The sequence below is a fragment of the Orcinus orca genome, chromosome 9 (assembly GCF_937001465.1).
Source record: "Orcinus orca chromosome 9, mOrcOrc1.1, whole genome shotgun sequence".
NCBI lineage: Eukaryota > Metazoa > Chordata > Mammalia > Artiodactyla > Delphinidae > Orcinus > Orcinus orca.
In genome coordinates, this window is record NC_064567.1 from 28028551 (window position 1) to 28044084 (window position 15534).

General features: G+C 36.3%; 1 protein-coding gene across 26 annotated transcripts in view; it reads left to right on the plus strand.

Annotated features, from left to right (window-relative positions):
* CADPS2 (calcium dependent secretion activator 2) overlaps positions 1 to 15534 on the plus strand; it is a 495227-nt gene that overhangs the window by 400811 nt on the left and 78882 nt on the right. For 17 of the 26 annotated variants that reach the window (XM_049714516.1, XM_049714526.1, XM_049714529.1 and 14 more), the window contains one exon: positions 11226 to 11384. In XM_049714516.1, coding sequence (XP_049570473.1) covers positions 11226 to 11384 — 159 coding nt within the window. The remainder of the gene's footprint in view (positions 1 to 11225; positions 11385 to 15534) is intronic. The other 9 variants (XM_049714519.1, XM_049714523.1, XM_049714531.1 and 6 more) reach the window with 1 other exon arrangement.

Consider the following 15534-nt stretch of genomic DNA (forward strand, 5'->3'; position numbering starts at 1 on the left):
GCCCTCCAGCTGGCTGGGTCCCAGGCTGCTCCAGCAGCAGAGTCAGGGCAGGGAGAGGAGTTCAGTACGGACACACATATTTGTGCATGTGGTCATTCACATGAACATCGGTGTCTGGACCAGATTATGCGTCTGGATGGATTCTAACATAAAGAGAATGGATGTTTGATTTTTAAATTTTTTTTCCATTGTTTTTACTTCCTCATATCCTTATTCCTCTCTACTACCATGCGTATCTAAGGACCATCTTAAAGTGTAGTTATACAAAACTTGATCATAGACAACCTACTACTACTACTACCTACTACTAACTAAATTGCACTCATCTCAACAGTTGAGTTCATCTTATTTGCCTAGTATTTATATCTGGATAGCCAGTGAGATAAATCGATATTTTCTTTTTTAGGACGGGTTTAGGGTTAGATTAGCCTGTGGTCCAACAAATGTTCCTCTTTTTGGAAGAAGATGACCAGTAAGTGGCTTTCATACAACTAAGCTACAGAGGCAGAATTCAATTTGCAGCAGTGACTCTCAAACGAAACTGCATCGGCAAAAATATCCTATCAAAAATGTTTGTTAGTCACTCACTGACTTATAAATGTATAATATTAAGAGTAGCACTTTACCCCAACATGTTTTGAAGCATTTTCAGTTCTTCATCTCACTTGGTTATTTCAGTATTTATATTCATCTATGAACACAGTTAGGGAAAGATTTTCGTGAATCAGGAGTGCAGGAAACTTATGATTCGTTTGGCAGTAGTTTAGGTGTCACCAGTTTAGTTTAGTCCATTCTGCTGGCTCCTCAAAAGCACTTAAATATTTCTAGAATATGACCCCTTAGCCTTATGTTGCTCTGTGTGTATGTTGGGGGTTGTGGTGATACCCTAGACACTGGGGTATCCTAGCCACCAGGGCTTTTAGGATCATCTACAAAATACAGGATTGCAAGCTGATCTTTTCTTGGGGGGGGAAAAAAGCACGTAACACATTACAAAATCAGACACGCTATTTTTGCTCATTTATGCAGCCATATTTTTTGTGGTATTTTAAATTATGAAATGTTTACTATATTTTGAGGGTAAAAGTAATCAAAAGCCTAAGACCTCAAAGAAATTTGAAGAGATATAAAGAAATCAGACCGTTAAAAGGTGCTCCGGCAAGAAAAAAATCAGAGGACATTAACATTGGTCTGATCTGCAAAACTAGACCGACAGACAGACAGGCCCTGTGCCATGTACAGTTAATTAAGAAGAGGCTGTATGTGTAAGAGCTTGGTCTCTACACTCCAGCTGACCTGGATTCAAATTATTGCTCTGTTACCTACCAACTTTAGGCAAGTTCTTTAATCTCTGAGTTTGCTAACCTGCAAGATAAGGATAATTATACCATCTACCTGAAAGGAATAAGTAAGATAATGTATAAAAAGCCTTTCAAATATTACAGTAAACCCCCTACATATGAACCTTCAAGTTGCTAACTTTCAAAGATGCGAACATACTTTCTCACGTCCAGTCACGTAAGTTAGTTCACCTGTCTGGTGTACATTGTCACATGCGTGCATCCTCTACAGGTGGTTGTGCTTTTGTGTACTTTACTGTACACAACTGTATAGAGTACAGTAGTACAGTATCTTTATTTCAAGCTAGATCTACAAGAGGACAGCTTCACCGAACTCCTTCCTGTGCAGACCAAGGAGCTTACTAATAAAGACCTGATGGAATTGGAGGCCCAGAGAAAGGACAAAGAGAGACAAGAGGAAGAAGAAGTAACTGAGGAACTAAGAGATTCATGATGCAGGAAATGGCAAGGGGATTTTCTTTAGTTGGGAGGCACTGTTAGTTTTTGAGGCACAGGACCTGAATGTAGAATGGTACACGAAGGTTGCAGCAGCTGTTCAGAATGCAATCCAGTGCTACCGTGTCATCTATGACGAGAACAAAAGAGCTACTACCCAGACATCACTGGATTGTTTTTTCAAGAGGGTAGATAGACTTGGATCCAGCAAGGAACCAGAACCTGTGCCATCAGCGTCAGGCGTGAGTGAAATTGCAGCTTGCCCTCCGTCTCCTATTGCTGACAGTCCTTCACCTCTACCATCCCCCACCTCTTCTCCCTCCTCCAGTCACTAACTCTTCTTGCCTGTTCACTCGATGCCAGCCCCTGTATGCCAGCTGTTGTACTGTACTACTGTACTTTTCAAGATACTATACCGTAAGATTAAAAATGTTTATTTTTGTTTGTTTGTTTTTTATGTATTATTTGTGTGAAAAGTATTATAAACCTATTACAGTACAGTACTATATAGCTGATTGTGTTAGTTGGGTACCTAGGCTAACTTTGTTGGACTTAGCAAACAAATTGGACTTAACGAACGCACTCTTGCAACAGAACTCATTTGTATGTAGGGGACTTACTGTACTTGGCACATAGAAACTATTCCATTCATGTTGGATATCATTATTTTAAAAATATCTAAAGTCACAATATAAGATTCGTGTGAATTTTGTCTCATTTTTATGTTACTGATAATGGTTCATTTTTTTACTTTTGTACAGCAAGAGATTTTCATATTCCTTGACTTTTCCAAACAGCCCTGGAGGAGGCTGGTACAAGTATCGTTATTAGCAATTTGCAGATGAGGAAATGGAAGTCCACTGAGGGAACTGATTTGCCCATCATCACTTAAATCTCACCAAGTTCAAAAGCTCAGTACTCTGCTTCCAGTTTCAGGGATAGTCTTACCTGCCACTATTTTCAACTACTCTGAGTAAACAGACACGGCTTTCAAAGTATTGTCAGCCTGCCACAAATATTGTTCTCACTGTACAAGATTTATTTACTGTTAGAACTTTGATAGAAATCGTATGGCTAAAAGATTACAATCAAGTTTTGTATTTCCTTCTTAATCAAGTTAAACATTGCCTTCTGCCTGTGCCGTCTCATTTACAGTAATTAGTGGCTTAGCTTTAGAGCCAAGATAACGCTAACCTAGGTAATCGTGACTTTTGATTGGTGCCCTACAGATGGGTGTGTTGCTGAGAAGGGTTTTCTCCTCCCTGGTGGAGCCCCTCATGCTGTGGAGCCTCAGCCACTCCCAGGAAGTGGCGCTCTAGGACGGAAATTATATAGCCTCTGCTCTTACCACCAACCCGGGGTGCGAGGACTGCCACCCAGAGGGATGGCAAAAAGCAGGAGGGGACAGGTGGGAGAACTGACCCTGTGTTCTCAAGGTAACAGCCTGCAACCCTTGCTTTTCGTTTTCAAGGACAGTGGTTCCTTAAAGCTTTCTCTGGTCATCATTAGAACAATAAGCATTCGTCACAGATTGGCTTACGTTCATTAGGAATAACATCATCAGAGATACAATTTGAAACATAAATATATACTTCGGCAAAACATAATGAAAATTTCCAGTTGATAGCAAAGTCTTGCCGACCTGAAGCTGTTATTTTAAAGAAAATTATCTTCCATCGTGTTCCATTCCCCACTGCGACTCTGTCTTCCAAGTAAACTTTAAAAAGAGCTTTGGAAATTTTTCTCAGAGTCTTGATACAATCTTGACCTAACGTGGCTGTTATTGTCTTAATTTTAACCTTTCACAAAGGTATTGGTTGTGAACTGGAAGTGAGACTTTGAAAATGTCTCTCTTTGCAGTGCTGCATTTTCAGTAGCATTTCTATCCTGCTCTACTCAGAGGGAGGAATCTCAGATTCTTCTTATCTGTGTTACCAACACAGCTCTAAAAGACAGGAGCAAGGTATATGCAATGAAATTGTGTATGCTATTTTATTTTTTTCCTTTTATATTATTGTCATATAACCATTCTAGTAGAAATTTAAACAAAAATTATTCAAATATAATATTTTCAAAGAACAATAGATTGGTTTACGTAGAACATACCACTTCCAGCAGGTTTGCACATTCACATGTTTATACAGCAAAGTCGAAGTTATATGCTTTGAGCCAACCATTAAAAATGTTCCTACCTCTGTAGTCTGTGATTTGTACTACACCACTCTTTTTTTTAGCCAGTGTTTTCTTCAGTTTCCATCTGCTAATTAGTGACACGGTAATGTTTTTTATAAACATATTGAACATTATTATTGTGACAGAAGTTTTTAAGAAAATACTCAATATGTCAATATTTTATAATCCATCCTTTTTTGGTTTGACTCTTTTTGTTATAATCTAATTTATACTGGAGGGAATTGAATGGAGTTTTGCAACCACAAATCTCACATGTTCTTAGAAAGTTCTTGAAAGTAAATATGGACTTCTCTGAGTATATAGTATGATTAAACATTTATTAAAAGTTACTTTTAATTGGAAGAATAACAAGAACATCTGTATCACAGAAATGTGTGTGCTTTGTAGTTATTTGGTTACAAAATTGTAACACTTATCAAAAGTTAAATGAAAATAAGGGGGAAAAGACCTGAGAGACATTTCACTAAAAACAGTATAAAGAGAGCCCTAAAACATATGTAAAATGTTAAACTCATTCAAAATTAGACAAATGCAAATTAAAACAAAACTGAGATACAACAGCCAGAGAAGTCCACATTATTTTTTGTGAGTGTGATAAGAACACTTAACATAAGATATACCCTCTAAGCAAAATGTTAAGCATACAATACAGTGTTGTTAACCAAAGGCACTGCGCTGTATGTAGACCTCTAGGATGTGTTCATCTTCTATAACTGAATCTTTGTACCCTTTCACTAATACCTCCCTTTTTCCCTCTTTCCCTCTTTCCCCAGCCATTCTACTCTCTGCTGCTATGAAATTAACTATTTTAGATTCCTCATATAAGTGGGATCATACAGTATTTGTCCTTCTGTGTCTGGCTTATTATACTTAATATCCTCCAGGTTCAGCCATGTTGCCGCAAATGGCATGATCTCCTTCTTTTATCAGACTGAAAAATATCCCATTGTATATAAATATCATACTTTATTTTCTATTCATTCATTTGTGGACATTTAGGTTGCTTCTGTGTCTTAGCTATTGTGACTAATACTGCATTGACCATGGTAGAATATGTATCTCTTTGAGATCCTTATTTCAATTCCTTTCGATATATACCCAGAAGTGGGATTGATGGCTCATATGATAGTTCTATTTTTAATTTTTTGAGGAACCTTCAAGTGTTTTCCATAGTGACTGCACCAATTTACATTCCTACCAACAGTGTACAAGGGTTCTCTCCTCTACATCCTCAACAAAACTTACCTTTCGTTTTGTTTTTGCTAATAATAGCCATTCTAACAGGTGTGAGGTGATATCTCATTGTGGTTTTGATTTGCATTTGAAAATCAAATGATGATTAGTGATGTTGAGGACCTTTTCATATACCTGTTGGCCATTTGTTAGTCTTCTTTGGAGAAATGTCTGTTTGGTCACATGTCCATCTTTTAATCAGGTTATTTCTTTTTTTGCTTTGAGTTTTAGGAGTGTATTATATATTTTGGATACTAACCCTTTATCCAGTATATGGCTCACAAATATTTTCTCCCATTCCTTTGTTGATTGTTTTCTTTACTGTGCATTAGCTTTTTAGTTTGATGATTTGCCTGTTTTTGCTTATGTTGTCTGTGCTTTTCGTGTCATATCTAAGAAATCGTTGCCAAGGCAAAGTTAAGAAGCTTTCTCTCTATTTTCTTCCAGGAATTTCACAGTTTCATGTCTTAAGTTTAAGTATTTAATGCGTTTTGAGTTGATTTTTGTATATGGTGTAAAACAAGGGTCCAGTTTAATTCTTTTGCTTGTGGATATCCACTTTTCCCAGCACCGTTTATTGAAGGGACTGTCCCTTCCTCGTTGTATATTCTTGTCACCCTTGTTGAAGATTAGTTGACCATATATGTGTGGGTTTATTTCTGGGATCACTATTCTGCTTCTTTAATCTAGGTGTCTGTTTTGATGCCAGTGCCAGATTGATTTAATTACCACAGCTTACTAATATACATATTTTGACATCAGAAAGTGTGATGCCTTCAGCTTTGTTCTTCTTAAGAACACTTTAGCTATCTGGGATCTTTTGTGGTTCCATATGAGTTTTAGGATTATTTTTTCTATTCCTATAAAAAAAAGTTCAATGGAATTTTGATAGGGTTTGTGTTGAATCTGTAAGATTGTTTTGGGTAGTATGGACATTTTAACAATATGAATTCTTCCAATCCATGACACCAGATATCTTTCCATTTATTTGTGACTACTTTAACTTCTTTCATCAGTGTTTTATACTTACAGTTTACAGGACTTTCACCTGTTTGGTTAAGTTTACTTCTAAGAATTTTTACGCTTTCTAATACTATTGTAAATGAGATTGTTTCTTAATTTCTTTTTCAGATTGTTTGTGTGTAGAAATGCAACTGATTTTTGTATGTTGATTTTATATCCTGCATCTTTGCTGAATTTGTCCATTAGTTCCAACAATTTTTATAGAGTATTTAGGTTTTTCTACGTACAAGATCACATTATCTGCAAAGATAATTTTACCCTTCCACTTTGCATACCATTTATTTCCTTTTCTTGCCTGATTGCTCTGGCAAGGATTTCCATTACCGTGTTGAAAAAAAAGTGATGAGAGTGGGCATCTTTGCTATATTCTGGATTTTAAAGGGAAAGTTTTCAGTTTTTCACCACTGAATATGATGTTAGCTGTGAGCTTCTGACATATGGCCTTTGTTGTGTTGAGGTAAGTTCCTTCTATACCTAATTTGTAAGAATTTTTATCATAAAAGGATGTTGAATTCTGTCAAATGTTTTTTCTGCATCTACTGAGATGATCGATCATGTGATTTTTATCCTTCTCTCTGTTAATTTGGTGTATCACATTGACTGATTTGTGTGTGTTGAACCAACTTTACATCCCAGGGGTAAATCCCACTTGGTCACAGTGTCTGGTCCTTTTAATATGCTGTTGAAATTGATGTGCTAATATTTTGTTGATAATTTTCACATCCATGTTTATCAAGGATATTGGCCTATATTTTTCTTTGCGTATGGTGTCTTTTTCTGCCTTAGATATCAGGGTGATACTCTCCTCATAAAATGAGTTTAGAAATGTTCCCCCTTGGGCTTCCCTGGTGGCGCAGTGGTTGAGAGTCCACCTGCCGATGCAGGGGACACAGGTTCATGCCCCGGTCCGGGAAGATCCCACATGCCGCAGAGCGGCTAGGCCCGTGAGCCATGGCCGCTGAGCCTGCATGTCCGGAGCCTGTGCTCCGCAACGGGAGAGGCCACAGCAGTGAGAGGCCCGCGTACCGCAAAAAGAAGAAATGTTCCCCCTTCTATTATTTGAAAGAGTTTAAGAAGACTTGGTTTTAATTCTTCTTTAAATGTTTGATAGAATTAACCTGTAGTGCTATCTGTTCCTAGGCTTTTCTTCTTTGGAGGTTGTTGATTACTGATTCAAATTCCTTACTTGTTTCTGGTTTGTTCAAGTTTTCTTGTTTCTTCTTGATTCAGTCTTGATAGATTATATATTTCTAGGAATTTATCCTTTTCTTCTAGGTTGTCTAATTTGTTGATGTATAATTGTTCATTCTAGTCTCTTATGATTCTTTTTTCTTTCCTGTGGCATCAGTTGAAATGTCTCCCTTCCATTTAAATGATTTTATTTATTTGAGTCTTCTTTGTTTTTTTTCTTTTTAATCTAACTAAAGTTTTGTCATCTTTTCTAAAAAACAGCTCTTAGTTTCCTTGATTTTTTTCTATTGTTTTTCTATTTTCTGTTTCACTTATTTATACTCTAACCTTTATTATTCCTTTCTTTTTCTAACTTTGAGCTTAGTTCTTCTTTTTCTGCTTCTTTGAGGTGTAAAGTTATATTGTTTATCTGAGATTTTTAAAAATTTTTTAATGTAGGTATTCATTGCTATAATCTTCCTTCTTAGTACTGCTTTCACTGCATCCCATAAGTTTTGGTATGTTATGTTTTTTGTTTGTCTCAAGATATTTTCTACTTTCTTTTTGCTTTCGTCTTTGATCTGATGTTTGTTCAAGAGTATCTTGTTTAGTCTCTATGTTTTTTCTCTTTTCCTTTTGTTATTCATTTCAAGTTTTTTTCTACTGTTGTTGGAAAAGATACTGGGGATGATTTCAATCTTCTTAAATTTGTAAAACTGTTTTTGTGACCTAGCATGTGATCTTTCCAAGAGAATGTTTCATGAGTACTTGAGAAGAATGTATAGTCTACTGCTGTTGTATGGAATGTATGTATGTGTCTGTTAGGCCCATTTGGTGGTGTTCAGGTCTGCTGTTTCCTAACTTCCTGTCTGGGTGATCTCTCCATTATTCAAAGTACAGTATTGAAGTCTCGTATTGTAATTGTGTTGCCATCTATTTCTCCCTACAGAGTCAATGTTTGGATTACATGTTTAGGTGCTCTGATGTTTGGATGCTTATATATTTATAATTGTCCTAGCTTCCTGGTGAATTGACCCTTTCCCATTATGTAATAACCTTCTTTATTTCTTTTGGCAGTTTTTAACATATACTGTAGTTTGTTTGATATAAGTATAGACACCCCTGCTCACTTTTGGTTATCATTTGCATGGAATATCTTTTTCTACCCCTTCACTTTCAGCCTATGTGTATCCTTAAATCTAAAATGAGTTTCTCATAGATAGCAAACATATAGTTTTATCTTGTTGTTTTACCCATTCAGCCACTCTGTGTCTTTTGATTGAAGATTTTAATCCATTTACATTTAAATTAATTACTAATAGGTAAAGCTGACCTCTCAACTGGACTTCAGAGCTTTTAACTGTCTATTTTAAACCTATAACTCCAATCATATACAAAATCCTGCACTTGGACTTCCTACACATACTTTATGTTATTCATGTCAAATTTTACCTCTTCTGTACTATATATCCAGTAACAAATTTTTGTGGTTATAGTTATTATTACTACTTTTCTCTTTTAGATTTTATACTAGCGTTAAAAGTTATTTATGCACCACCATTACAGCATTACAGTATTGTTTGTCTACATATTTACCTTTACCAGTGAGATTTATACTTTCGTATACATTTGTGTTGCATTTAGCATCCTTTTGTTTCAACTTGAATTTTCTTTCACACTTTTTGTAAGGCAGGTCTAGTGGTGACAAACTTCCTCAGTTTTAGTTTGTCTGGGAAAGTCTTTATCTTGCCTTCATTTTTAAAGGACAGTTTTGCTGTGTATAGTATTCTTGGTTGGCAGTTTTTTCTTTAGCTATTTGAATATGTCTTACCACTCCCTCGAAGCCTCTAAGGTTTCTACTGAGAAATCTGCTAATAGCCTTATTCTTGTATATGATGAGTCACTTTTCTCTTGCTGCTTTCAAAATCCTCTCTCTGTCTTTAATTTTTGACATTTTAGTTATAATGTGTCTCAGAGTAGACCTCTTTTGGTCAACCCATTTGGGATCTTTTGGGCTTCATCAATGTGTATATCCATTTCTTTCAGATTTGGAAAGTTTTCAGCCATTATTTCTTTAAATAAATTTCCTGACCCTTTCTCTTCCCTTTATCTTTCTGGAACTCCAGAAATATGTATTTGATACATATTGATACATACCATTGATACATACATACATACAACTTGATACATACCAAGTTGTATTTGATACAACTTGGTTCCCTTGAAGATGTACCACAAATCTCATAGGCTTTTCTTCACTCCTTTTCATTCTTTCTTTTTGTTCCTCTGACTAGATAATTTCAAATTACTTGTTTTCAAGTTCATTGATTCTTTCTTCCACTTGGTCAAGTCTACTGTTGAAGCTGTCCTTTAAATTTTTTGGTTATTGTGTTCTTCAGCTCCAGAATATTTATTTGGTTCATTTTATGGTTCTCTTTGTTGAACTTCTCATTTTTTTCATATATTATTTTCCTGATTTCATTTAGTTGTCTGTCTTTGTTCTCTTGTAGCTCACTGAACTTCTTTAAAAGAATTTTTGAACGTTTTTAGGCAATTTATAGATCTCCATTTCTTTGGGATTGTCTATGGGAGCTTTATCTTGTTCTTTTGTTTGGTGTCCTATTTCTAGATTCTTCATGATCTGGTAATCTTACATTGGTGTTGTGCATTTGAAGAAACTGTCTCTTCTTCCTTTCTTTACAGACTGACTTCAGCAGGGAAAGCCTTCACCAGTCAGCCCAGCCAGATATTCCGGGTGGTCTGGTTGGTAGGATCCATAGGCAGGCTGGCTGGTGGGCCTGCTGCCAGGTTACATGGGCAGGCCACATTATTTTTGAGAACCTCCTAAAAAGTAAATACTCTTTTCACCCATCTAAACAGCAGAGATTTTTTTTAAGTGATTATTGTTACTACCTAAAAGGCATTAAAAAATGCCCAGCGGAGTATAAAGTAATAAGCAGGACATACACAGCCTTGCCCCTGTGGGGTTTACAGTCTAATTTAAGAGGCAGACATTAAAATATTTATATGTGTGGTCATAGACACAGTACTAAGTCCTGTGAAATGAAAATACTTGGTATCAGAGAGACTATCTAGGAGGACATAATTTACACTGGAGGGTCAGGAAATCCCTCTCTATGAAAGTGTGTTTTAGCTTTAGACCTTAGATTCATAAAAAATACTACAAATAAAATGTAATCTTTTTTAAATGGGAAATAATTTTGTAGATACGTGTATTTAAATAGTAAACAAATTTGGCATTGATAAATAAAATATGAAGTCTAATGTAGAACTAAAATGTAAAATGACATTTATTGCTTTATTTTTTAAAACACATTTTTGATTTAGAACATTTGAAAACTACATAAAACAAAACAAAAATTCCTTATATCTCATAATTTATACATAACTACTATTTTTTTTTTTTTTTTTTTTTGCGGTACGCGGGCCTCTCACTGTTGTGGCCTCTCCCATTGTGGAGCACAGGCTCCGGACGCACAGGCTCAGCGGCCATGGCTCACGGGCCCAGCCGCTCCGCGGCATGTGGGATCCTCCCAGACTGGGGCACGAACCCGTGTCCCCTGCATCGGCAGGCGGACTCTCAACCACTGCGCCACCAGGGAAGCCCCATAACTACTATTTGGCATATTTATTTCCAATTCTTTTTTCTGTGACTAGAAATATTAAAACATTTGGTATCATACTCTACAATTGTGTCCTACCGTTTCACTTTTAGTGACATATTTTTACAGTATTTGTGTATGTTTCTAACAGGTAATGTATGTTTACATTATTTCTTTATTTGTTTACAGGCGTTTGCCTGGTGGCCTGATTTATTGGCAGAGCATGCAGAGAAATTTTGGGCTTTATTCACAGTGGATATGGATACTGCACTGGAAGCACAACCACAAGACTCCTGGGACAGTTTTCCTCTTTTCCAGCTGCTTAATAATTTCCTCAGAAATGACGGTAAGCACTTGCATTTTCTTTGGGGTAGAAATGGGGAGGAGGGGAGAACTTTGTGTGTGTGAGTCTGGATTTACGGAGCTCTAGCGGTCACCCAACAAGAATCAACACGGGTAACGTTAACATTTGCTCAGTCTCCCCCGGTGTATCCGGCCCGGGTCTGGGCGAGACCAGCAGCACTCTCACATTGCTCCACTGGCCTCTAAAATTGCTCTCATTCTACCCTCCTGCTTCATCAGGCACTGACAACATAGGTCCCTTCTCCGTGTACCTGGGAATCAGAAAATCTTCAAAGGTTAACATTTCTAAAGTACCTGAGAATTTAAGATCTCTGAAAGGCACCTTAGAAACTTATTATTCTAGACATCATGCCATGTTAAGGCTTCTACTAATACACACTGTGCTAATATTGTTTGCCTGAAGAGATTCGGTTCTACAGATGATAGGAATATTGCCCTGCGGTATTGCTTGCTCTCTCAGTATTTAGAAATTGAAGAGAACGTAAAGGTTCTCTGTTGCGATATTTTTTTCCAATGCAGTAATAACTTTTATAATTATTCTGGTACATGGTCTTCTAGCAGCCAGTATAAACATAGTTTTCAGTCAGGATTTTTGGAGGCATTTCTTAGCATACAGATTCCTGTGGGCCTTTCCTCTGATGATTCTTTTTGAAGTTTCCCTTCAACTCAGGTTTGGTTTCTACTGACAGCCTTTTGCTTCAACACTTGCAGTGGTCTTGGGGTCACTAATTCCCTATTGTATCACACTACTCTCAGTATAAACCAGGTTGAACTCTGCCTCTTTCTAACCTCTGGTTCTGACTTGTTCTGCCGGATCCATGGAATGGCCTTCTTTTGTTGCATAAGTTCTTCTCCCAGCTATTATTCCCAGTCAGTTAACTCTTTCTCATGTGATAGCGTTTTCATGCCCATCACATTTTTATCACCTTCCTCTAAGAAGGTCTCACTCCGGTTTTCAATATTGCTCTGGAGTGTGATGCTAAGAAGTACACGGTGCCCACAACGTTACCTGGGTAACCCAGGCCCCAAGGAGAGCTGCCTGCCTTCTGCCCTGTCTTCCTGCAGCCCACGGCTGCCCTCTCTCCCAGGAGCTTAGTCACACTGGTGATACAGTTCACACTTGCTGTCTTTTAAAACTCCAGATCTCTTTGCTTCTCTCTTTCCAGGATATCACTACTCTGTATTTCCAGGTTTAAATTTAAATCTTTTTTTTTTTGACATTTATCTTTGTTTTTTTAAAAATGACTCTCTTGATTTTGTTCATCACCTTAGTCTATCATTTCTTACCTTCCTTTGGTTATTCATCCCTTTGAGTCTATGATAAAACTATAACTGTTTTACTGGAAAAAAACAGCTACATAGATATGAAATTGTGTGTAATATTGGACTGCCCGTGGACATCTGGATTTGGGACACCAGGGTAAGAACCTTTGTTATACTAATTAATAACATGTTATACTAATTACATAAGAGAGAGAAGCATCATATTATGCTAATTAATAACATGGGTTTTGGTGCCAGACAGATTCACATCTGTCTCTGCTGCTCACTACTTGACCTTTGACGATAGCTTAACCTCAGTAAACTTTAGGTTCTTCGTCTATAAAAGAAAGAAATAATAGTACCTACAGCGTCATTGGTGGTGAGGATTAAAGAAGGTAATAGCTCATGTATAATGAATGCTAAATAAATATTATAGATATTAATCAGTTACAATTTCAGTCTTGATTTTTTTAGCCATCTTATTCATTCTCTTATCCAATTTCATTTCCAAAAGGCCTTATTAAAAAGCCAAAGAACTAAGCTACAATTCCTAGTTCAGATTCAACAACAATGTCTTCTCTCAGGGGTTGCTGTACCCATAGTTATCCGTCTGTGAATCGTTTATTCTGCAAATTGTCCTCAGACAACTTTTACATTCCAGTTTGGTTCCCTCCTGCCAGCTAGCAGACCTCAAATGACCTTCTTCTTTCCTAGTCTCTTATCATCATTTTATTTTCTGCTAAGAAATTACAAGTGAGGTTTAATATTTTCTTACGACAAATATATATCAATAAACTTGCTGCCAAAAATAAATACATGTACAGTATTATACATTTAGTCCCTAAATGAGAATAAATAAACATAGGATTATTTCTAACATTGCTCTTTTCCACTTGCAGGAAAACTCAAGAATTGACCATATTTAGATTTATTTGGGGGTTTGTTCAAAGATGAAAGTATTTATTAATATTCTCAGTGAAGTAGTAAAGATGTTGAATCATTTAACTTATTCAATATATTAGAATTTATTTATAAGGAAAATAAATATGCTGTAGATTTCTTAGAAATTGGGGAACCTCTACTATAATGCCAATGAATTAACATCTTTTAAAATTTATTTTTAAGAAGAGCTCTTACATTCAAGTGTAATTTTATGAGTCATATCAAAAAGAACACTAAAAAGAGTATAACAGAAATGTGATTTTTAGCCAAATATTTAATTCAAAAGAATATCACATTCCTCTCCTGTTTTAAACCATTTTTATAATATTGGCTACTATTAAATGCATAAAGTATTGTGTTATGTCATTTTGGTATACATTACTCAATCACACAAAAGCATTGATTAATGATTTCTTTTGAATGTTATCAATTTGGGGGGGGAGTCTAGATCTAGGCTTTGATTTTGCAGTGATTAACATATTTTAGAAAACATCAATTATTTCAGAGAAAAACAGCTCCTCTATGTAGTGAGGTAAATAGAAAAGTTCCCCAGTGCTGTAATTTCCTTTTGGTACTGGGAGAACAGTGTGGTCTGGGTAATTGAAATAGAATGCAGTAACTTTCAACTCAAACTCACAAGTTACCATCCAAAGCCAAGACCACTTAGTAATATCTCAGTAGTTGGTAAGACATATTTTTTTTTTGGCTATTAATATCACCCTTGATAATAATGAAGAATATTGTTAATAATTATGTTTGTTTCATTAAATTCCTGAAATATTCAGATGGTGATTTAGTGAATTCAATTCAAGTGTTAAATGTCAACCTGTAGCTGCCCCCAAATTGTCCTTTTGGAAAGCTTATAGGAAAACATAAAACTTCTGTCCTTTACCACCACCTCCCAAAGAAAGAAAGATTCTTACATCACTGGCCATGGCCTGACAGTTTTTACCATATTGACCCAACTAGAGGTATAGTCCAAATTCTAATTAATTTAAACCTCAACTAGCCAGGGGTAAAATAGGAACAGATTGCTCCAAAATGTCCAATCTTGTTAAGGGAGATAATTTGCTGGATAACAGTGCTTACTATTACCCCGCACGTGGCATACCACTAATTATATAGAGATTTTAAATGGTTGTGATTTATTACTAATAATGTCACATACTTATGTCTGCTTTTCCAAAATAAAAATTACTAACACGTCTCTAACAGAAATATTAGTTAGAATCTGTGCTTTATTTGTGCCTTGAAAGCTTTATAGCTGAGTTGTTTTGGGCTTTTTTTTTTAATGAATAATTTAGATGTTCCTGCTGGATGTTTACCATCTTTATTTTGTTAAAATATTTATGCTTTGATATTTAAAAATAAGTGTTTATCTTTAGGGGAGCGGGGAGGATCTTAGACAAACGTCTTCATTTTCCATCTGAGTAAACTAAACCCCTAGGAGGCGAGGTGCCTGGGCTGGGGCTTGCTGGTAGGAAACCAAGGCAGCGGCAAGTTGGAACCTGATCACTTAATCTCCAGCCCACCTCAATCTGCAGGCGCAAATGCAGATTCTGGGGCATTTATAAAATAAGATCATATTTTTAAAGAAGATAGGAGATTCCTTGAACTTTTATTTTTACCTCATAAAACGTTTATAAGGGCCTTGAATTATGGGGGCAAAGGAAGCAGGTTGGTTAAAGGGTGCAGAAGGGACGAGATAAAGTATTGTCTCAGCATGTACCTTATAAAACATCCATGACGAGATTTCCAGGGACTGAACTAATTAGAGGAGGAAAGAGATTCAAGACAGTGAATTCGGTTGCTATTTTAAGGAGGGAAAAAAGAACTGTGTCTGGGGTAGGTGTGTTTCCTTACAGTTGGGCGTGATTAGGGAAAATCTTAGCCTCAAGGATCCTTGGAGATGAAATGTGGTTTTCCTC